The 24,411-nt window shown below is 42.8% G+C and overlaps 1 protein-coding gene across 6 annotated transcripts in view; it reads left to right on the top strand.

Annotated features, from left to right (window-relative positions):
• The window catches only part of MCTP1 (multiple C2 and transmembrane domain containing 1), a 1,122,980-nt gene that overhangs the window by 727,272 nt on the left and 371,297 nt on the right, over positions 1 to 24,411 (top strand). For all 6 annotated transcript variants that reach the window (XM_082247658.1, XM_082247657.1, XM_082247659.1 and 3 more), the window contains 3 exons: positions 20,733 to 20,835; positions 21,203 to 21,304; positions 21,691 to 21,765. In XM_082247658.1, the coding sequence (XP_082103784.1) occupies positions 20,733 to 20,835; positions 21,203 to 21,304; positions 21,691 to 21,765 (280 nt within the window). The remainder of the gene's footprint in view (positions 1 to 20,732; positions 20,836 to 21,202; positions 21,305 to 21,690; positions 21,766 to 24,411) is intronic.

Here is a 24,411-nt window from a genome sequence, read left to right as displayed (position 1 = left end):
TTGGTAAATGCTCTGTGCATGTTGGTTTTCTACTTGTTTTAAAGGAAAAGTGATATCAAAGGGGAAAGGATAATGAGGAAGTTGCCAGTTTTGAGGCATGGTTTGGTGTTAGTGTGGTATCTGGAGTTTTGTTATATTATTCTAGTGTCTTTTGTGGCTCAGAAGTACCCGCACTGATCAGTTTCCCGTCTTATTAGTAACCCCGCACAGCAGATCTCCAGCTCAACAGTGTTCCAGCTCAGAAAATCCCCCACTCAGTGTTTTCCTGGTTTAGAAGTACCCGCCCCCTTCCCCCGCTCAGTAGTACATTTCAATCTCAGTAGTACTCAGTAGTACTCAGTACTCAGTAGTTCCCTACTCTGTAGTACATAACCACTACCCCCCCCCCAGCTCTGTAGTTCCCCATTCTTTATACTCTCCTCCCTGCCCACACTTCCCCTTCTCCATTCTGAGACTGAATTTCCTTCTGATCCTTCGTTCTGCTGACCTCCTGCTCTTCTAATCTGCTTTCCTGCACTGCTGATTCCCCGCAATTTACTGCTCGACCCTCGTTTCAGTGTCCGCTCACCTTCCTGCTATATCACCCCCATGCTATACACCATGTGTGATATCTTCTGACCCTCCACTGCAGTCCCCGCTCACCTTCCTGCTATATCACTCCAATGCTGTACACCATGTGTAATATTTGCTGATCCTCTACTTCAGTCCCTGCTCACCTTCCTGCTGTATCACTCCCATGCTGTGCTCCATTCTGAGACTGAATTTCCTTCTGATCCTCCGTTCTGCTGACCTCCTGCTCTTCTAATCTGCTTTGCTGCACTGCTGATTCCCCACACTTTACTGCTCGGCCCTCGTTTCAGTCTCCGCTCACCTTCCTGGTATCACTCCCATGCTGTACACCATGTGTGATATCTGCTAATGCTCCACTTCAGTCCCCGCTCACCTTCCTGCTGTATCACTCCCATGCTGTACACCATGAGTGATATCTGCTGATTCTCCACTTCAGTCCCCACTCACCTTCCTGGTATTACTCCCATGCTGTACACCATGAGTGATATCTGCTGATTCTCTACTTTAGTCCCCGCTCACCTTCCTGCTATATCACTCCAATGCTGTACACCATGTGTGATATCTGCTGATTCTCCACTTCAGTCCCCACTCACCTTCCTAGTATCACTCCCATGCTGTACACCATGTGTGATATCTGCTGATTCTCTACTTTAGTCCCCGCTCACCTTCCTGCTGTATCACTCCCATGCTGTACACCATGTGTGATATCTGCTGATTCTCTACTTCAGTCCCCGCTCACCCTCCTGCTATATCACTCCAGTGCTGTACAGCATGTGTAATATCTGCTGATCCTCTACTTCAGTCCCCGCTCACCTTCCTGCTGTATCACTCCCATGCTGTACACCATGTGTGATATCTGCTTATCCTCCACTTCAGTCAATGATCACCTTCCTGCTGCTCCACACTGAACACCACAGCCTGGACATGAACACAAAGCAGAGATGACGCTGCGTAAGCACCCTTCAATAGATACAGGAGCAGTTAGAGAGCGCTGAGCCAAGTTTGAGGCATGTACGTTGTTTCGCAGGACCGCTAGTGGGGGCGCGCGTGCCGATTGGCCACAGGTGAAGCCAATCAGTGAATCCAGGGGCCAAGATGTCCACCTGGCACCCGCGATCACTTCCCGTGGAGACAGAATGGCGGTCTGCCGTTGTAAACACTGCAGACCGCTGTTCTGTCAGTGATGAACACAGGGATCCTCTTATTTAGGAACACAGGTCTCTGTGTTCATCCAGGAAGCCCATCTCCCACACAATTAGAAAGCACCCCCTAGAGACAATTTAACCCTTTGATTGCCCCTGGCGTTAATCCTTTCCTTGCCAGTGTTATTAGTACAGTAACAGTGCATATTTTTAGCACTGATTACTGTGTTAGTGTCACTGGTCCCCCCCAAAAGTGTCAAAAATGTCTTTTAGGTGTATGATCTGTCCGCCGCAATGTCGCAGTTCTGCTAAAAATCACTGATCGCCACCATTACGAGTAAAAAAAAATTACATAAATCTTTCCCCTAGTTTGTAGACGTGATAACTTTTGCACAAACCAATAATTTTACACCTATTGGGATTTTTTTTTACCAAAAATATGTAACAGAATACAAATTGGCCTAAAATGATGAAAACATTTGATTTTTCATTTTCTTTTATTGGGAATGTTTTATAGCAAAAAGTAAAAAAATATTGTGTTTTTTTTTTTTTTCAGAATTGTCGCTCTTTTTTGTTTATAGTGCAAAAAAATAAAAATCGCAGAGGTGATCAAATACCACCAAAAGAAAGCACTATTGGTGGGAAAAAAAGGACATCAATTTTATTTGGGTACAGCGTTGCATGACCGCGCAATTGTTAGTTAAACTAATGCAGTGCTGTATCGCAAAAAATGGCTTAAGGGGGTAAAAAATCCAGAAGTGGTTAATATGTAAATATCACATAAAGCTCCCAAAAGTCGAACTGCCAGCCCACCTCATATTATTTTATTCAGTAAAGCAATATAAAAGGCAGCGTTGATGTACAAAGGGCAGTTAGCCATAGCAACAAATAAGATTTCAGTTTACCTAAGTAAGAAGGATAAACTATAATGGGTTGCCATGGGTTACTAAATTACACAATGCTCTAAGCCTGATCATTTCAGACCTTTTTGTCCATGGGTGAGATTTTGGTCACAGTATGACTTTCACCTTGATTTTTTTTTTTTTTATATCTTGTTCTTTCTTTCGTTTCTGGATGGAATCTCTGATGACTTCTCAGAGATAGTGAAACAATGTCACTGCAACCTTTTCTGTAGGCTTGCGAGGCTGGAAATGCATGAGCAAATTGGCATTTAAGTGAAAAAGAAAAAAAAAGAAACCACATCCTTGAATCTTACTTTCCTTGATTGCTGCAGACACGCTGTAATGCAGTAGTTGGTATGATCAAAATGGTTAGCAATAATGTCTTATTAGCCAAGCCCTGTGTGCTTTATATTTTATATCACCTCCATTTAACTTTCAAGAGCTCTGTAAATAGGTGTAAATTCCACCGTATCCCTGCATTTGTTTATGTAGCTCAGTGTTTATTTTAAAGGTGTAAGATTTTAATATTAACTCTGGTAGAGAAGTCGTCAGATGCATTCAGCCGTCCTATTTAGTCGCACGATTAAATAAGTCATAGGACTAATTCAAATTTACAACTGTTAGTGCGGAGTTTCTAATGCGGTTTTGCCTGCTTACTTCTTGCTGTACAGAAGACTGGCTGTTATTTTTCACAATTTGGAGGCTTTGAAAATCAAATATTACCTCTGCATAAATAGAAGCAGAGATTAAATATTTTCATCACTCACACTGTAAAATACATTTTCATCAGCTCATGGCAAGCAAATAAGGATGAGTATGTACATTGCTATGGACTGTCATGTTCTATCTATACAAAATACAATTCTAAAGGGTTCTTTTTTTTTCTCTTTCGGTAAACAGGAGAAGCAGATAAGAAAAAATAAAAATGGAAAGTTTTTTTGCCTTTGTAGTGTATCTCTGCTTCTCAGTTCCGGAAATATTGAGGAAGATCTGTACTTCCAGAAGTGCAGAGATGTACTATTACATAGTACTATTACATAGTTAGTGAGGTTAAAAAAAGACATCAGTCCATCCAGTTCAACCAATGATATGTGTGTGTGTGTTTGCTGTTAACCGTACATTGTATACCCCTCTATGTTGTGGTCTTTAAGGTGCCCATCTAATAGTTTTTTGAAACTATCAATGCTCCCTGCTGACACCACTGCTTGTGGAAGAGAATTCCACATCCTTACTGCTCTTACAGTGAAGAACCCCCTACGTAAGTTTAAGGTTAAACCGCCTTTCCTCTAGTTTTAGTGAGTGGCCAGTGTCTTATTGTATTCCCTCTCTCTGAATAGTTTGTTCCTTATTCTAGGGTCGCCAGTACAGTATTTGTACATTGATATCATATCCCCCCTTAATCGTCTCTTCTCCAGAGAGAATAAGTTCAGTGCTTGTAGTCTTTCCTCATAGCTGATGTCCTCCATTCCCCTAATTATTTTTGTTGCCCTTCTCTGGACTTTCTCCAGTTCCTGCACATCCTTCCTGAGGACTGGTGCCCAGAACTGGACAGCATACTCCAGATGTGGCCGGACCAGAGTCTTGTAGAGAGGGAGAATAATCTCTTTATTTCTGGAGTGAATCCCCTTTTTTATACATCCCAGTATTCTGTTGGCTTTGCTTGCAGCGGCTTGGCATTGCATGCCACTGCCAAACCTGTTGTCTACCAGTACCCCCAAGTCTTTTTCCATCCTAGACTCACCCAGAGGTTCCCCCCCTAGTGAGTAGCTTGCTTTCTGATTTCTGGCACCCAAGTGCATTACTTTACATTTTTCAACATTAAACCTCATCTGCCATGTAGTTGCCCACCCCATTATTTTGGAGGACCTCATTGCTGTCCTTGCTCCTAAAATATAAGATCCTTGGTTGGCTCTGTCCTCAATACTTTGAGACACTGACCTGAAACAAGCATGCAGCCAGTGAAGTAAGAAGCCCTGATCTACATTCTCGTTACAGGCCAGTGACTAAGAAAGGATTTTTTTTAGATTAAGATTGCAGGCCATGAACAAGTATTTTCAAAATCAGAGTTTAGCAAAGACGGCATACATGTTTTCTGAGGACATGTGTCCTTTGAGATATGTCAAGTTTTTTGTCAGCCAGTATTACAATACATTTTCGGTTTTTTACTTTTTTCTTGGTGTTGCTGCTCACATCAAAGAATAAGGTAAGTATCCTGGTTCATGGGTGGCATTGGATGTTAGAGTCAGGATTTAGGTGGGTACGTTTATTTGTTCTGGGGTTATATTTTAGAGTATTTGTTGGAGAGGCAGTAAGGGGTGTATTTATGAAAAAAAAAATTGATAGCAGTTTGCCAAGTGAAAGTGAATGTATATTCGTTCTTTGTGAATGGTGTAAAAAATAAATTATACTAGATTATTCGATTATAATATTCTAATATTACATATTAGATTGTTTCTTACGCTGGTCGAATTTTGTTCATTGATTTAAAATAGAAAATACGGTATGTAGCAATATTTCCAGGCATTGGGCCTGATGTGGGTCTGCCATGGTCACCGGTAACACCAACAGCACATTTAAACTAATTTCCCAAGTGTGAGATTTGAGTCAAAGAACAGTCCGGCATCTTTGGTTTGATTTGTTTATTTTATATAGGGATGGAAGAAGGGAATGAGTGGGATACTCCTCTGGCTCAACTAGGTACAAGTTGGAACACTTGAGAAAAAATGCCTTTCAGCGCTGACTTGACGCCGGCTGGATGCCGACCAACGCTTGCTGGCGCTTGAAATAACTGACTTGCTTGCACTGTCCTGAAGACTGACTTCTGACACTCTGGTTAGCTCAAAAGTCTTTGACACTGCTCCCTCCAGTCCTTCCTGACTGAGGTAGCCTTTTGTAACACTGCTGCTGCTGCAACTCTCAACACTGTACACTGAATACTTCAGGGCCCACTCACTGGCACCCCCTTTACTCTTCAGGGTCAACACTGGCACCCCCTTTCCTTTGCTCCTGCACCGGCTAGCTAGCTCCCGGATCCCTCTGACCTTCTCCGGAGTGGTCCCCTCTCACTAGGCAGACCCCCAGGGGCAGTTTGCAGTACTCATGACTGGGAATGCTTTCCTGAAACTGGACCCCTCTCAGCTCCGCTGGTCCTCAGCACACTGGATCCTCTCTGCAGCAGAGCTAAGCCCTCTGTCCCCTCAGGCAAGCAGCCTGGGACACCCGATTCCTCTTGACAGGAGGAGAGACAGCCTCACTCTCCCTCCTGGGACTCTGCTTCCGCCAAAGACACTGCGTCATGTGCTCCCCTCAAACTTATACCCACTCCCAGAATGCTGTGCGGCAGAATCTGCCTTTCTGAGGTAGATACAATCCTGGGTGTGCCATTGGCTGGGTTTCCTCCACTGCCCAATGAAAGCCCTCATTGAGCACAGTGGGGAGACTCCCCAGTCTCAACAGCCACACCTGGGAACCATGACAACCTAGCTGAAAATCATGGCCTTGCTGATAAGCAGACAAGGCCTACTACACTTTACCTAGCACCTACCTTGTAGGGTGCTACATGTATTTAAACCACAAGATTGACGTTAATATCATATGAATTTCCTTCGATATTTAGCGCCATCCAGTGATCAAATTAGGTATTTTCTTAAAATAAATCAGTAAAATTTGCACAGAATAAAATTTTATGCACATGTAAGTGGCAAATTTCTGTGATTTTTCTTTTTTCTTTTTTATTAATACATGCCAAAGTGTTTTGTACAAACCATAATACAAGAATTGCTAATGGTAGGTACAACAGTGGTTCTAAAAATACCATGATGTATAACTTTTTTGTGGTGTGTGTGATGTTTAACAATCTGTAAATGTGAATGCCATAAAGGATAGGCTTATATTTAGACCACTTTTAGCATAGAAATCATACTTTCTGTGACAAAATGTAATTCCATTTTTGGTGAATGAGAAATCAATCTATTACCTAATGCATAAATAGCAATTTTATCGTCTCTGCTCCACATTACCTTTCATTTGTCCCCTTACTTTTTTATCTGTACATCTTGTTCTTATACCTTTGAAATGGAATGGCTAACTCACTATGAATAGTAGGTGAAACGGAGCTCCAATACCCGGCCTAGGTATCTCCGCTGTATAATCCTTGAAGCTGAGGAAGTACTAAAATATCCAAGGCAAACCCCCCCCCCAGTAACTGGACGACACACAGTTCTGGGAGTCAAACTATAATGTCTTCGCTTACTGAAAACACAGGAGATCTACACTCTGCCAAAACCCCTCCCTCTTCCAGCCATTCCACACACACACATATCCCATAGTAAGCTTACAAGGCAGACAGGAACAATAGGACAGTGGAATGCAGGTATTCACAATAACAAACCCCACCCCACTAGCAGGGGGTCTATGAAACACTTCTGGCATATTCTAGCAATCTGCAATATATCTTTATATATTTCCTCAGGGACACTGTTCGGTAATATTATGGTCACTTTTTCAACACAAACCACACTCTCAGTGTCCATTCCGCTACAGTAGGGTAGGGGGTTCATTCTGTATTAGAAAAGGGAGTTGGAATAAGGCATAGGTTACGGAAAGAACTCTGAGCAACAGACACAATTTCAGTTACAAAAAGTCAAAACAGATTGGCAGCAGGAACTGTGGGTAAATCAAAGAAGTGTAACAGGCTACCAAAATTCCACTTGGGGAAAATATTTCAATTCAGAACCAATGCAAACCTTGTAAACAGCTCAGGTGCTTTTTATATACAGGAGAGATCACTCATGTACATACATATAAATACAAATATTTTGTTAAATGAGAACTCAGTTCAAACAGAGAAAGCAAACCTTTAAATTCTAATTATCAATTATAAATGATTTGTCATTGTAAAAAAAAAAAGTATTGGACTGTATTTTCATATTGTGGATGTTACCATTCATATGCCATCTGTATTTCTCTGATATTTTGTACAATGTGGAAGTCATCCAGCTGAAGAAGATAAGTCTATATCTGGATATTTTTTGTCAAATTTCTAAAGAGTTACAGGATTTCGGTATCTTCCCAGCACTTTAACTAATACACTTTTGATGTAGTAGGTAGCTGTACAATGCCTATTGACTAATGAAATGCAGTACGTCTTCCCAGTATGCAAATAGTTTTGGCTACTTCAGCAGCTTATGAATAAAGTCATTGGATGCATTTTGACAGTTATCTCAAGAAGTGCTATAGTGTAACTCTCCTGAGTCAAAGCTCATTGCCAAAAATATGCCAAGAAAGAAAACAAAATGGCAAAAATGTAATCATGCAAAGCCATCTATGAAAATGATGCATTTCCCCATTGTGGCTCTTGTATTACATTCTGGATTGATATTCTGCCTTTGAACTCCTCTTCTTACACAAGATCTTCTAATTCATGGTGCATAATATATCGGTGAGCATGCATGCACTGTTGCTTACTTTGGTCAGATAAGTTGAACATATTATTTAAAGTATGTTTATTTAAAAAAAAAAAAAAAAAAACAGGCACTTAATTAACAACACACACTTAAAAAAGAAGCAAGAACAAGCGCTTTGTTAAAAACTATATGTAAAAATTTGACACATCGTGATAAAAATATATAGGTTCTATGAGAACTGTCAATTCTGGATTCAGAATTATTGACTTGGATTAGCATGTTCAGGTAAATGACTAAAAACTCCTTTAGCCTAAATCTGATAATAATATGCACTATTAGGAAGCTACTTCCCGACAAATTATACCATCAGAAGAAACGTCTGCTCTTCTGCTAAGGGTTCTTATATTTTGCTTTTAACACATTCCTCTTACCCATGCCTATTTTATTTTTTAATTTACCTTGTAGTCTGGTGCACCAAAGCTTCACCTTCCCATCTATTCCCCGGTACGGCATATTTTGTTGCCTGTGAATTCTAAATGACCTCATAGCTGGTTACAATTTTTAATCAGCAATTACTGGGAATAAATATAATTAGTTTGCTTACTCTTTACTTTTTTCCAATATGTTAACTTGTATTAAAATATGTTACTTGTTATAGCGTACAGTAGTTGTAAATGGGTGCTTTAATTGGTCTAAACTCTTTTATAATGAGACTAATGAGGTCATTGAAGATATTACCATGGATATAGTATGATAAGTGAGCATTGTCACATTGAAGTGGTTATAAACCCTCACATTTACCCAGTGAAGTGAACAGCCTAAGATAATACACAGAGATTAAACAAATCCTCCTACATACGTTTTACTTGTTTATCTGCAGTCTTATTTTCCCTATACCCCTTCAAAAGGGCAGAAAAGTGTTAAATCTTTCTTCATTTGTCAGAAGCACAGAGGAGGGGCAGAGAAGATGCAGTAACAATGTGTGAGCTGCCTGGAGGAAAGGCACACACTCCTCTCCACACAGCAGAAGAACTACATTGTAAATAGACAAGCTGTCTGCTAAGCTCCCCCCTCCCCCCCTCCCTACCAACGCAAAGTTATCTCATGTGTTGGGAAAAATTCTCAGAAGTGACTTATGCTGATAACAGCGGAATGAATCACCAGAGAGGAATGAATCACCAGAGAGAAACCACACTTAGAGCTTGGAGAAAGATAAGTAAGCACTACAGATGACAGAAAGTGTGCAGGATCATCAGATAAAAAGAAACAAAAAAACCTGAAAAAAAGAAAATCAATGTAGCAGGTACTACAGTTATAGTATTTTACCCCCCAAAAAAATGGATCCTGTTCCCTTAAAGCATGTTATACAGCACAATGTCTTTGCTGTGTAACATTCCCCCCTGTATCACCTGAAATACTTGGTTGATCCTGCCTGGCTATACCCCCCCCCCCCCTGTAAACTGACCTCGGTCTTTCATGGCTGTTGAGCCCTGCCTCCATCATCAGCAGCTCTCCTCTCTGCTCTCCTGTGTACTCCTTCCCCCTCCCCTCCCTGCCTGTCAGCTCCATTCACACCATGATCCTCCCCTCCTGCTGCTCTCATATCTATACTATAATCATGCCATCCCCTCTGTTATATAACACTGTGTCCCTGTGCCTGTTTTATATTTAAAAAAATCTCATTATACATTATATCAGAGCGTCTCCCGGCACTCACATGATTCCTCTGCTCTCTCTCCTCCCCTCCTTCCTGGCTGGGCAGAGGAGAGAGTCGAGGAGTCACGTGAGTGCTGCAAAATGCTCTGAGATAAGGTATAATCTGCATTTCTTTTTGTATGGCACAGGGACACATATCATTATATAACATAGGGAATGGCATGATCATAGGTTAACAACCACTTTAAGTACTAGTAAGGTGCAATATACTAAATTTTTCATTTAGGGTTTAGATACTCCTTAACCTGCAGTTGGGGGAGGGCTAAATAACCTCTTTAATAATCCAATTTTATACATACCAATCTGTTTTCCAGTGCTTTCACTAGGAAGTGAGAGAAAATCTGGAACAGGAACACATACAATAACTAAAAAAACAAAACCTAAATAAGAGTTCTAGGCTTACCCAATTCTACCTAAAAAAAAGCATTTTTGTTGCATTTGGAGATATACGCTCCCTTTCTGTCTTATGAAATCATTGTCAGCAGAACAGGAAGTGTGTGAAAAGTCTAAGATAGATGTAGACCAGGACAGAACAGAACATCTAATCAAACAAAACTCAGAACTATAGAAACTAATTTTGGCAGGACATACACATGGACATTAAGTGTAGAAAAGGTTATTGTTCTTTTTCTGGGAGTAACAAAGCTACAACAGTCAGCTTGTCAGTTACACTGAAGAGTACGGACAGAGGTGGTATCATTGGGAGGCTTTATGTGTCCCTCCTACCAATCCTGTATGAACAAAATGTGAAAGCGAAAACTTTTACATTTTGAAACAACTTTTTACTACAAAATCAAACAGCAGTGCACAAGTGAATATTGGATTTTGTTTCCATATGTAAAAGTTTCAGTACTTTTATTGTTTAATGGCACTGTATATTTTAAAGCCCTGCATGTTTATTTTCATTACTTTTGTAGATATGTTGTTGGTTAAGGCACTTTTCTTGGATTTTGCACTGTTTGAAGTGGATTTTATATATGAATGTTTTAGTAATTTTATTGGTAATTATCACTGCATATACTAAAACATTGCATGTTTATTTTCAATACATTTGGTACTGAAGAAGTAGCTGTATATTTTACAAGGCTAAGCACAGGACAAGCTATATATTTTGAAATACAGAGGCTGACCTCTTTTTGAAAATTCTATTTGTTCAGTGATTTCTCCCTAAAATTATAGACCAGAAACAGGCATATTATGGGTTTTATTTGTTAAAGCAGGTGAAAATGTTCACTGAGAAAATCAAATGTTAAGTAGCATAATGAATTTTTACTTGGTAAATAAAGTTTAGCTGTGCCCACCTAAGTGCCGGTTCACACTAGGGCGACCTGTGAGGCGACCTGGTCGCCTCACAGGTCGCCGCAGGTCGCCTCCCATAGGGAAGCTGCGGACCCGTTCTAATAGAAGCGACAAAAGTCGCTCCGACCTAGAAAAAGGGTCCGGAGCTTCTTTGGGGCGACCCGGAGGCGACCGTCATAGACTTCAATGTTATGAAGTCCGTGGCGGCCGCTCCGAGGTCGTGGCGCGCTGCTCGCACCGCGACCACGGAGGTCGCGGTGCGAAGTAGCGTCACTGCAATGTGAACCGGCGCTAAAGGGTAACTCCACTTTTGTGGGGAAACAAAATAGCAAATAAAGGAAAATTATATAAAATAATATAGCGTATACAATTGCGACACATGTCATTTTGTTATTGAATGTTATTAAGAATGACCTTTCCTTTTCAATCTTTAGCTCTGTAATTTTCTAAAAATGCAATGCAATATGGCTACCTAGAGGTGATCTGTACACAGAATGTGTACTGACCACACCCCAGAAACATCATTTCCTGCTTATGTGATTGGCTCACCGATTTTCCAAGAAGTCTGCACTAAGACTTCAGGCACCTCCTTTAGCAAAAATGTCACTTTTGGGGAGATACTTCCAATAGAAATATACAGGCCCAGCAGCTTTACTCATTAGAGCCCTGCAGGGGTGGCAGCTAACTGATAATTTTGAAACCACTCCCATTAGACTCACCTTCCCACATGGATACAGACAAACACACAGGGATTACTACAGAATAACAAAAGGTAGGATCTGCAACAAAGTTTGTTAAAATCCTTGTAATGTACATAGATTACCCAGAGGGAATATTTTTTCTCAACAAAAATGGAGTTATGCTTTAAAGTGTAATGCCACGTTTGTTGAGAAAAAACAATAAAAATCCCTTCTTGGAGATTCCTGTTTTTTTCTAAATAAATTGTTGTTTGTTTCAAATATCCTTTCCAGACTAATTCCTAAATGGGTCTGTGTTCATTATAATTACCTGAGCAGAATACCTCTTCTAATGAGTAATGCTGCAGGGGATGCCTAAAACTGTACTTGTCTCTTAGTGTAGAAGTATAAAAAAATCAGTGAATCAATTACCTAATTACCTGGGGGGTATTACATACAACAGAAAGCCTCCAGGGTGCCATATTGCTTTGACTTTTTTGAGAGTTTTAAAAAGTACAGCAGCTGAAGTTTGTTTTTGAAAGGGTCATTTTTCATACCATTAAATTACAAAATGGCTTGTGTAGCAGTTTTATATGCTATATTTGTTTTTTTTAACCACTTGCTGTCTGACATACATATAAAAAGTATCCTGACAGCAAGTAGTTATATTAGGATCATGAAAGACAATGTCAATGAAGTCTTGTGCTAAGGTTTCTAAAAATGTCCCAGTGCACTCATAATATCATCCATGGGACACATGCCAGGTGCAGAGCAAGGTGCTAATTGTGAAACCACATAAACAAGGTGGAATGGAGAACGTCTTGAACATAGCACAAGAGAAGTGCTCAGAGAACCCTCTAGATCAGTGGTTCTCAACTCCGGTCCTCAGAACCCACTAACAGGCCAGATTTTAAGTATCACCTTGGGGAGATGCAGACTAGAATACTGCAATCACTGAGCAGCAAAATATATCACCTGTGATGTATTTCAGTTATCTTGCAAACCTGGCCTGTTAGTGGGTCCCGACGCCCGGAGTTGAGAACCACTGCCCTAGATGAAACACATGTGAAGGCTCAATAAATACTTAAAAATGTTCTGAATCACAATCCATGTTATTGAGCATTAATGGATTGTGACTCAGAGCATTTGTAAGTATTTATTGAGCCTTTACATGTGTTTCATCTAGGGGGACCTCTGAGCACTTCTCTTGTGTTATGTTCAAGACTTTCTCCATATCAGGATTATGGAAGAGCCCTGGCCCACTGTGAATGGTCAGCACCTCTTTCCACAGAGGATATAGAGGAACATACTATGCATTCCCTAATCTCCTCTGTACCGATTTAACCTGGAAGCAACAATGATTTTGTCACTTCTGGTTTCACAGCTGTGATTCTCTGGATGGTACTGCCAGGGAAGCAGATGAACAAGCATGATCTGTTATTGGTTAGCTGCTTTGGAGGGCAGGTGAGACATCAGGGATCTATTTTTTATAAAGCATATAGCTGTCACAAGAGGGCTTCTTTGCCTCCTTGTGTAAACAATACACCTAAAGGAAAAAAAACGTAAAAAGTGTAAACAAATACATTTAAAAAAAATAAGTAAAAAAAAAAAATAAAATAAAATAAAATAAGAGCACGTTCTTCCCCTTGCAAATACGCACAGATGAAGATGCAAGCAGAGATCTGGCATGCATATGTAAAGAGTGGTTGCATCACACATATGAGGTATCGCTGTGAACGTTGGAGTGAGAGCAATAATTATAGGGCACTATGCTAAACTGATAACCTGTAAAGGCTTTTAAAGCATCACCTATGAACAATTTTAAGTACCAAAGTTTGTCACCACTTCACAGGTGTGCGCAATTTTAAATCTTGACATGTTTGGTATATCTTTGTTCAACACAACATCATCTTTTATATTCTACCAAAAAATTGGTTATTACATTGTGTTTGTGTGCATTAAATTCATGTAAATGTATTTTTGCTAAAAATTTGTTGTGACTGGGCAAATATCGCGTGACATAAAAAATTGCAACAGCCACGTTTTTATTTTCCAGGGCCTCTCTTTTGTTCATTGATGGACACAGCTCCTGATCTTCTTAACCATTGGGTTATACTGCCCCCTACAGGAGTAGGACACTTAGCAGAAAAAAAGTCTGACTACGCCTATGGGCAGTCCCAGGGGGTATACTCCCTCTTTCTGATATAGGTACTTAGTTTTTGTTCTGCCTAGTCAGGAGTAAGGACCTAGTTCCTTGCTGGAATCTCTGGTACGGGCAATTTTTTCTTTACAGATAGAAATTTTTGTCCTGGTTTTTTCCTGTGAGATCTGAAATCAACCACCGGACTGGGCGATGGGCTGGGTAATCTAGATCCAGTGGTCACCCCAGTCTGGCCAGTAAGCACATGCAGACTTCAACTCGGCCTTGACACGGACGGGGGCTGGCCTGTGAGTTAAACGCATTCAACCGGGTCTTGGCTCGAGTGGCAGCGTTCCTCCTGGCCGACAGTCCCCCCCATTTCGATGGAGAGGAGATTCTGTCTTGAACGGTACCTGCCTGGTTCCTGGTATGGTGAGTAGCTGTTCTCCCCCTAAGGCGATGACCGGATGATTGGCGGAGGGGGTTTTGTACCTGGTGGGGGCTCCTGCCACCTGGGAGCCTTGTGGTGCCGCACGGGGTGGCCATTTTCTTGCAGCCTGTGTGCTCAGTGAACAGCAGCCATGTTTGTGTATAGTCCGGCAGCCATTTTGTAGTGGCCTGCCATTGTAAACAGCAGCGGCCATGACAGTGGAGAACTGTGGGTGGGGATTTCAGTGGTGGGAGCCCCTCCTCATTCCCTGGTGCTGACTCCTGGATCTTTTCACTTTCTGATCGCCACGAGTGGAGTGCAGATTATCCTGGTGGCTGCAGGTGCCTGTTTCTGCAGGTTGGTGAGTCTGGTGGGGTCCGCTCCCTCTCTGCTGAGGATCGCTTGGTGCTTTGTGCCTGGCGACCTAGTGGTGCTGCCAGCATGGCGGGGGTTGTGCCTTTGCAGTGTTTTACACTTTTTGTGGGGGTCCCCCTGATGACTCATGGAGTATTTGGAGCACATCTCACCACTTGATCCCCTCTCTCAGGCTGCAGGGCCCTCCAGGTCCCAACTATCCATCAGTGCACTGACGGCGGTCCTGGAGTCCTTTTTGTCATGGGTGGAGGTGGCTTTCAGGCGATGGGCTAGCAAAAAGCACCCTGCCTTCCCCTGCCTCATCTGTCTCATCAGATCCTGTATCTGAGTCGGCCGCCGCGCCTGCACCCGGAATCCTCAGTTAGTGAGGATGATTCCTCCACATCTGCAACCGCGCACAAAAAGGTGCTGCTGGAAGCACTGTCCAGCATATCTATGTGCGTGAGACCCTAAAGATGGAGGATGCAGCTGCGACAGAGGCGCAGGTTGCTCTGGCACTCACAAGCCATCCAGAGCGGCAAAGGTGTTTCCTTTCCCCGCCTATTTTGACAGTACTGTCGCTAAAGAGTGGGGGTCACCCAAGCTTCCCCTTGGGGTCCCTAAGCAATTTGCTAGGCGATACCCCAATGAGGAGTCCTTTATTAAGGAGTGGATTGTTCCACCGGTGGTGGACCCTCTGTTTTCCAGAGTAAAGAATGCAACCATTATTCCAGTTGAAGAGTTACTGGCCTTTAAGGATCTGGCTGACAGGAAGGCAGAGACTGTGGCCCACAAAATGTACACTCTGGCTGGTTCAGCACTGAGGCCGGTATTCACCATTGTCTTGTCTTTCACGCTATGACTGGGAAGGAGAGTAGCTCCCCTCTGCTTGTGCTGAGCTGGCGGACCAGCTGGTCCAGGGGCTGCAGTATATCTGTGATGCCTCTTTGGATGTGGCTCCCCTAGTGGCTTGGGTCTCTGTTTCGGCAGTGGTCCTTCGGATTGTGTCTTTTGGCACCAATGCTGGTCTGCAGACCAGACTTCTAAAAATGCCTTGACTGAGATCCCCTTTCAAGGAGATCACCTGTTTGGAGCTACCCTGGATGACATCATTAAAGGTCTGGCAGGGGGTAAGAGTATCTTTCTTCCGCAGGCCACTAAGGGCAAGGATGCTCGTTGTAGATGTGGGCCCCCCCCCCCTTCTCGGCTCATAAGTAGATTTTTCATCACTCAGGATCGACTGACAAGGGCTCAAATCCTTTTAGGGCCCCCTCTGGAGGATCCAAACGTACCTGGTCTGGCATGCCGAGCGTGGGCTTCTCCAGACCAGGCTTCTCCAGACCAGGGTTCTGCAGACCAGGGTGGTGGGGTATGCATGGTCTTCCCTGGTACAGGACAAGTGGGTCCACAAAGTAACTTGGTCCGGCTACAAGATCGAGTTTCACTCTTGTCTCCCGGCAAGGTTCTTTCCTTCCAACTTGTGCCTGTCCCCGGACCGCTTACAGGGTCTGTTTGGGACAGTACAAGACCTTTTACTTCAAGGGGTGATTGTCCCCATTCCGTTTTCGGAACGTTTTCAGGGGTTTTTACTCAACCCTGTTTACAATTCCCAGGAAGGAAGGCAAGGTGCGTCCAATCCTGAAATTTAAGGCGCTGAACTGCTTTGTGCGAGTGCAGAAGTTCAGAATGGAGTCCATTTGCACATTGGTGGCATCCCTGCATCAGGGGGATCTTTTTCCCTCTATCGACATCAAGGATGCTTACCTTCACATTCCAATATGTGGCGGTCACCAGCACTTCCTCCGCTTTGCCATGGAAGAGGAGCATTATCAGTTTGTGGCATTACTCTCGCCTCTGCTCCTAGGGTCTTCACAAAAGTGTTAGCCCCGGTGCTGGCATTGTTATGCCAATGGGGGATAGGGGTACTGGGCTACTTGGACGACCTCCTTCTACGAGCGGAGTCTCCTACTGCTCTGGTGGAAAACCTGGAAATCACCATAAGAACTCTGAGGGAGTTCGGCTGGATTCAGAATTTTCAGAAGTCTACTACGGTTCTGTCCACAAAGCTGGACTGTCTGGGTCTGACTCTGGACTCGGCCTTAGCCAGAGTGCTTCTACCTCTGGACAAACTCCAGAAATTGCAGGCTGCAATTCATCTCCTGCTGTCCAGCAGGTGGTCATCCCTCCAGACTTGCGTGCGGGTGCTGGGCCTGATGGTGTCTACCTTTGAGGTGATTCTGTTTGCATATTTCCATACGAGGTCCCTGCAAAAGGAGATTCTGAGCCGGGGAACGAGGGAGCCCCTGGCATGGTGGCTTCGTTCTCCAGCACTTCAGCTGGGCAAATCCTTCCTCCCCTTGTGTTGGACAGTGGTCACCATGGATGCCAGCCTGTCCAGCTGGGGAGGCGTCCTCTGCAAAAATTCTGCTCGGGCTCTGGACACTGGAAGAGTCCAGACTACCGATCAATGTCTTGTAACTCCAGGCAATCAGACTATGCCTGGACCATTGAACGGATCGTCTTTAGGGATTTCCAGTGCGCATTCAATTGGACAATGCCATGGCCGTGGCTTATGTTAATCACCAGGGGGGCACAAGAAGTGTCCTTGCGGCTCTGGAGGTAGCTGGCATTCTAAGGTGTGAAGAATGGTGCATTCCAGCCCTCTCCGCCATCCATATTTCAGGGGTGGAAAACTGATAGGCGGATCAACTCAGTTGGCAGGCGTTGGACCAAGGGGAATGGTCCCTTCATCCAGAGGTTTTTCATTAGTTGTGTCTCTGTTGGGGCATCCCCGAGGTGGATCTGTTGGTGTCTCGACTCAACAGAAAGGTGCACAGGTTTATGGCTCGGTCACAGGATTCTCTGGTGGACGCCACAGATGCGTTGGTGGCCCCGTGGGGTCAGTATCATCTGATTTATGCCTTCCCTCCTCTTTAGCTTCTCTCAAGACTTCCACACAGGATTGAGGCAGAAGGTATTCTGTTCGTCTTAGTGGCTCCAGACCAGCCTCATCGTGCTTGGTACGCCGATCTGGTGCGGCTGGTCGCCGACATGCCTTGGAAACTTCCTCCTAGGAAAGATCTGCTGTCTCAAGGGCCAAACTTCCATCCTTCTTTACAATCGCTGGCTTTGACAGCTTGGCTGTTGAACGCCAGGTGCTGATGGATAGAGGTTTGTCTGAGTCGGTGATTCCAATGCTGTTAAAAGCTAGGAAATCTACTTCTAGGAAGATCTACCATCCTACATGGAAGTCATACATTGCGTGGTGTGGGTCTCTTGGGGTTCATCCTCGCTCTTTCTCGGTGGCTCGGATTTTGACCTTTCTTCAACAGGGGGTTGGTCAGAAACTGGCCTTGATTACTATCAAGGGTTAGGTGTTGGCCTTAGTGGTCTTCTTTCATCGGCCCTTGACCACATACTATCCAGTGCGTACCTTTCTTCAGAAAGTTAGGCACTTGGCCCCTCCAGTGCGGTCTCGGTTGCCACCTTGGAACCTTAATTTAGTGCTCTCAGTCCTCCAGAAGCCTCCTTTTGAGAATATTTGGGAGATTCCCCTGCTTACGCTGTCCCAGAAGGGGGCCTTCTTGGTGTCTATTACCTCTGTATGCAGGGTATCAGAATTGATGGCATTATCCTGTCGTGCACCTTACTTGGGGGTTTACAGAGATAAGGTGGTTCTTCGTCCCTATCCGTCGTTCCTTCCAAAAGTTGTCTCTGATTTTAAATGAAGACATTGTATTGCCTTCCCTGTGTCCCAGACCAAAACACCCAAAGGACATTGCTTTGCGTGCCTTGGATGTGGTCCAGGGGATTAGGGTATACCTGGCAGCTACGGAGTCTTTTAGGAAATCAGATTCACTATCTGTGCTTACGGATAGGCCTCAGAAAGGGTTGTCTGGTTCCTCTGCGACCATTTCCAGATGGATCAGACAGACTGTGATTGAGGTCTATTCCATCAAGGATCAGGTTCCTCCTTTCCCTGTCAAGACGCACTCTACTTGGGCATTCAGTGCCTCCTGTGCCTTCTGTCATCAGGCATCAGTGACGCAGGTTTGAAGGACGGCCACCTGGTCATCGGTGCACACTTTCACAAAGTTCTACAAAGTGGATTTGTTGGCATCTGCGGATGCTTTCTTTGGCCGCAAGGTTTTGAAGCCTGCTGTTTAGAGGACCTGGTCCTATATGAGGGTGTATTGTTGTTTTCAGGTGAGCTCGAGTTTTTTTGGCTGAGCTCCTGTTTACCTAATTGCCTATAGCTAGCCTTGGGAGTTTCTTCTTCGATGTTCCCACCCTCATGTTTGACACTGCTTTGGGATGTCCCAATGGTTAAGAAGATAAGGAGCTGTGTCTGTCAATGAACGAAGGAGAATATGGGATTTTTTAGTTACAGTAAAATCCATTTCTCTGATGGACACAGCACCCACCCCTCTGTGGAGTTGTAATTCTTCTGACACTGCTTGTAATAAAACTGATTACCTATAGCAGAGAGAGGGAGCACACCCCCTGGGACTGCCCATAGGCATAGTCAGACTTTTTTTTCCTGCCTAGAGTCTTACTTCTGTAGGGGGCAGTATAACCCAGTGGTTAAGAAGATCAGGAGCTGTGTCCATCAATGAACATCAGAGAAATGGATTTTACTGTAAGTCAAAAATCCCATTATCCAGTGCATGCATGTCAAAAATTTCAAAACTGCTCCGGACAGGGGGTAACAAAAATGAAGTTTTCATTTAAATGAACCAAACATATGCAAGTCAAAATTCCGATGCTGTTTTTTTTTTTTTTCTGCACTTTTTTAAATTGTTAATTTACTAAGCTTAATAGACTTATACTGTATTTTGCTAAGTAAATATTCCTTTTAGTAAGTGAATATCCCCTCCCTCTAGAAAAGAGGTCAAAGCAACTTCAGATTTCGAGATTAGTATATTTTGTCTGGTTAGTCTTTCAGACAGAAAGTGAAAAAAAAGTGAAAAAATGTCATATTAGTTTATTCGCTTACGCAGATATTTTTTTTTTGTAAATACTGTTTTGGGGTTTTTATTGCAGCTGCGGAAGGGAGGATTTAAATTTAATTGGATTAGAGTTTGTAATATAGTAGGGGCACAATTCATTTTAGTCTTTCAGTTAGCATAAATGCCAGAGGGTCAGCAGAACAGCCAGGGAACCAGCACATTCAAAAAGAGATAAGCATTGCTGCAAACATATTCTAGGCATTTAAAGCGTTTGTTAACCTAAAAAAAAAAAAAGATCCTGTTCCCTTGAAGCATGTTATACAGTACAGTGCTTGTTCTGTGTAATTTGGCCCACTGTATCACCTAAAAAACCTGGTTGATCCTGCCAGTTTCTACCCTCCCCTCTGTAAACTGACCACAGTGTATCATGGCTGCTGAGCCCTGACACCGTGGTCAAAGTACCTGCCTCCGTCATCCACAGCTCTCTATCCTCCTCTGTGCTCCTGTCTCCTCTCCCTTCCTGCCTCTCTACTCATGTCAGTGCCTGCCCCTTCCACTTCTGCTGCTAAAATACATTTTATTTTCCTCTATAATCCTCTCTGTACCCTGATTACAAGTGCTCCTGTCTCTGTGTTCTATTAAATAAATGCTGCCTTTATCGTATTTCAGATCACGTGACCGACCGGCTCTCTTTCTCCTCTCCTTCTCTTGCCCCACCTGATGTCAGCAAGGGAATATTGGCCCCGCCCGCTGCATCTGTCAGACGGGGAGAGGAGAGAGTCAGATGGTCACGTGATTGCCGGGAGCCGATCTGAAATACGGTAAAGGCGGCATTTTTTTTTTTATAAAACACAGAGACAGGAGCACTTGTAATCAGGGTACAGAGAGGATTATATAAAGTTGTTGAAGTGAGTTAACAACCACATTACGTTTCAGGATACCTAGTGCTAAGAATGAACACCAGGTTGAGATTGAGGCCAATCTGATGTGTTCAAATGCTAAATGACCACAGTTATTGTTCAATGAAAAGAATGTAATACAATATAGGTTAGGTTAGGAATGCTACATAGTTCACTTGGTAGAGTTTGCAAATGAGTGCATTATTTAATGCTGCATTCTATTTATCTCCCTCTTCCTGCTCTGTATAGCAATGTCAATGATATCCACTCAGTCCTTGAAGTGACAGTTTATGATGAAGACCGAGACCGGAGTGCTGACTTCCTGGGCAAAGTTGCCATACCCTTACTGTCTGTAAGTCTCATTCACCTGCCATACATCTCAATGTTCCCTCATTCCATAAGGAAAAAAAAAAAGAGTCTATTCAATGTCACTCAGTTCTCAACCAAGATAAGAAATATTACACAGTCAGAAGAGAAAAAAAAAGAAAGAAAAAAAAATAAATAAAATTTAACACCCTCGGTCCACGACCATGTTGAATCCCACGGTAGTTAATTTCTCCTGACAGGCTCCGAGCTGGTAATGAACAGGTACTTGTCAGAATTGCCACAGTTGTTTTGGGCTCCCTGTCAGTTTCAGCAGCTGGGGGTCAAAGGTGACCGGGGTAGTGTATTCAGTAGAGACTGTGAGACAGACGGCTGTCATGTCTTTCTTCCCACAGATTCAAAATGGTGAACAGAAAGCCTACGTCTTGAAAAACAAGCAACTGACAGGGCCAACAAAGGGGGTCATCTATCTTGAAATAGATGTGATTTTCAATGCTGTAAGTCTTAACTTTGCCTTTTCTTAAAACTCAGCACTGCTAAAGAGCTCTGTTTCTTAAAAGCTTTTGTTATGGATCTAAGAAGTCTAGGACTGTTATCCTTCATTTTATTGAAACCATTCTAAAAGTGAAGAGACTGATACAGCCACTGCATGGCGCAGCCTCCCCACCTATTGCTATGCAGCTGCTGTTACCAGCGGTGACACGGCTCCTCTTAAGTATGCATGCCTGCTGCCCTCCCTTGGTATTATACATTTATGTCCTTTATACGATTTGCTTTTGTGAATTTTCAATCAGGGTGCATGTGCCGGTCACAGATTACAATTAAGGCAGAAAAACTGATCGTTTGTACAAGTTGTCTCTTAACTAACATATATTATGTGCAGGTAAAAGCCAGCCTGGCTACGCTCGAACCAAAAGAACAGAAATACGTTGAGGAAGAGCCCAGACTTTCTAAACAGGTAAACAAGATATAAACGTTTGACACATTTCTCTTGTTCATGGTTTTATCAATAAAGTTTTATTAAAATAAAAAAAAGTTACATAGTCATGGATCTCCTGAAGTAAATAATACTGACAAAAAAGAATGATTTACTTAGCAACCAATATGGTTTCTGTATAATTTTCTAATCTCCAGTGGAAATATGACAAATAAAATAGGACTGATTCCTATGAGCAACGCACAATCTTTTATATCATCTGCTCTTTATAAATCACCTCTACTGTGTCATAAACTCAGTGTTTATTATATGTTTCATTTTCATGTTCATTCCAATTTCCTTTTTGGCATGTAAAATAAAAAATTAAAATCATTAAGTTCAAATTTTGTGGACTATTTAAAGAACAGCTATAAAAATTTCTTTTTTGGAACTTAACATATTAATGGCTTTTCAAGATATATAGTTTGCATCAGCATTGAGTTCTATTAATAGGGCTACTTTTTCAAATGTTGCGTTAAAAAAAAAAAAATAATAATAACAATAATAATGAGATGAAGCAATTCACGAGGGAGCAGGGCTTCCCAATACCATCCTGACAATGTACCTCAATCATAACTTAAATTATGCTTGTCTCAGACTGCGTAAATAACAGAATTGTATGGAACCATCTGATGCTAGGGGGTTGGGAGGTTGTCATAAGGACAAATATCCTCCTGGGAAGACCAGGTTTACAATAACTAGAATGATCTCACAGAGCAAAGCAAAGTGCATTGGAACAGACACACTCAGTGATATATTTGATCTTGAGCATTTGCAGTTTTGGGTGAAATATGTCATTTAGAGAGTCAAGTAGTAAAAAGGGCTATTTTATGCTTTTTAGTTAGAATAATTGAATACGGTGGGGGATATTGCAATGCATTCAACAGGGGTTTCTTTTTTTTTTTCAAATATATATGGCCACCATTTATATACATTAATATCATTATCATTGTAGGTGAAAATGGCAAAATGCTGTCATGGATTGTCAATAATAAATAAGTGATAAATAAATAATAAAAACAATGCTACAAAGAAAGTGTCTTTTAACTGTATTAGCTGTCCTTTCGAGTAGCCTTGTTCCATAAAGAGTTTTTCTTCCTAAAGTGCCTCTGCGCCCAAACTATAGGCTTTAAAGAAAATCTATCTTTATAGTTTTTTCACAGTTATATACCCAAAGAGACAATACACAATACATATAGTACTTTGTCCCATGTTTTTAAGTGCTTTCTAACCCTAGTTATGAGATCTGACCTGCCCACCTCCCCTCCTGCTGATGGTTATCTGACAACAGCTATGAGGGAGACGGCTAATTCATTGCTGCAGCTTGTCTTGGCTGTAAGAACTTTCTTGTCTTGGAAAGGTGCTCACAGCAGAGACAAGGTGCAGCTGTGAATCAGTCATCTCATTCATTGCTGTTTTCTTATTGGCTGCGGCAGGATGGGGGACATAATATGTAGTAAGACAAAAGGAATAATGAGCTAGTATTCTTATCATATGCTTACCTGTAGGTACAAGTAAAAAGAGAGAGTTTACTTCCTCTTTAACCACTTGCCGACCGCCGCAAGTACATATACTGCGGCGGTCAGCTCCCCTGGGCAAAGTAACGTACCGGTACGTCACTCGCCCGCAAGCCAATAGGGGGCGGGCGTGCGCTCCCAGAGACGCGCCCCCGCCCCCGCTCTTTCACTGGGATCCCCATGCGAGTGACCGGCGGCTCCAATGTTCGCCGGTCACTTGCGATCTCCCGCTGGAGAGGGAGAAAGGCAGGCGGCTAATGTAAACAAAGCCGCCTGTCATTCTCCCTGATGTAACAGCAGAGATCATACGATCCTGCTATGTAGGATCGTATGTCTCTGTGGTTACATCAAAAGCCACGCCCCTTGACAGTAAGAATCCTGCCCCTAGGGACACACTTAACTCCTTGTTCACCAATAAAGTTAACCCCTTTCCTGCCAGTGCCATTTTTACAGTAACAGTGCATATGCATAGCACTGATTACTGTAGTAATATCACTGGTACCCCCAAAAGTGTCAAAAATGTCAGTCAAGGGTCTGATCTGTCCGCCGCAATGTCGCAGTCCCGCAAAAAAAATGGCAGATTGCCGCCATTACTCATTAAAAAAAACAATAAAAATGACATAAATCTTTCCCTTAGTTAGTAAACGCAATAACTTTTGCGCAAACCAATCAAAATACGCTTATTGCGATTTTTTTTTACCAAAAATGCTTCAGTATGTCACAGTACATGTTGGCATTCATGGTTCCCTCAATGAACTGTAGCTCCCTAGTGATGGCAGCACTCATGCAGCCCCAGACCATGACACTCCCACCACCATGGTTGACTGTAGGCAAGACACACTTGTCTTTGTACTCCTCACCTGGTTGCTGCCACACACGCTTGACACCATCTAAACAAAATATGTTTATCTTGGTCTCATCAGACCACAGGACATGGCTCCAGTAATCTATGTCCTTAGTCTGCTTGTCTTCAGCAAACTGTTTGGGGGCTTTTTTGTGCATCATCTTTAGAAGAGGCTTCCTTCTGGGACGACAGCCATGCAGACCAATTTGATGCAGTGTGCGGTGTATGGTTTGAGCACTGACAGGCTGACCCCCACCTCTTCAACAA

The sequence above is a fragment of the Pelophylax lessonae genome (genome assembly GCF_965119305.1).
Source record: "Pelophylax lessonae genome assembly, chromosome: 1".
NCBI classification, from domain to species: Eukaryota; Metazoa; Chordata; class Amphibia; order Anura; family Ranidae; genus Pelophylax; species Pelophylax lessonae.
The sequence above is the reverse complement of the archived record's forward strand: the minus strand, read 5'-3'. Positions and strand labels throughout refer to the sequence as shown.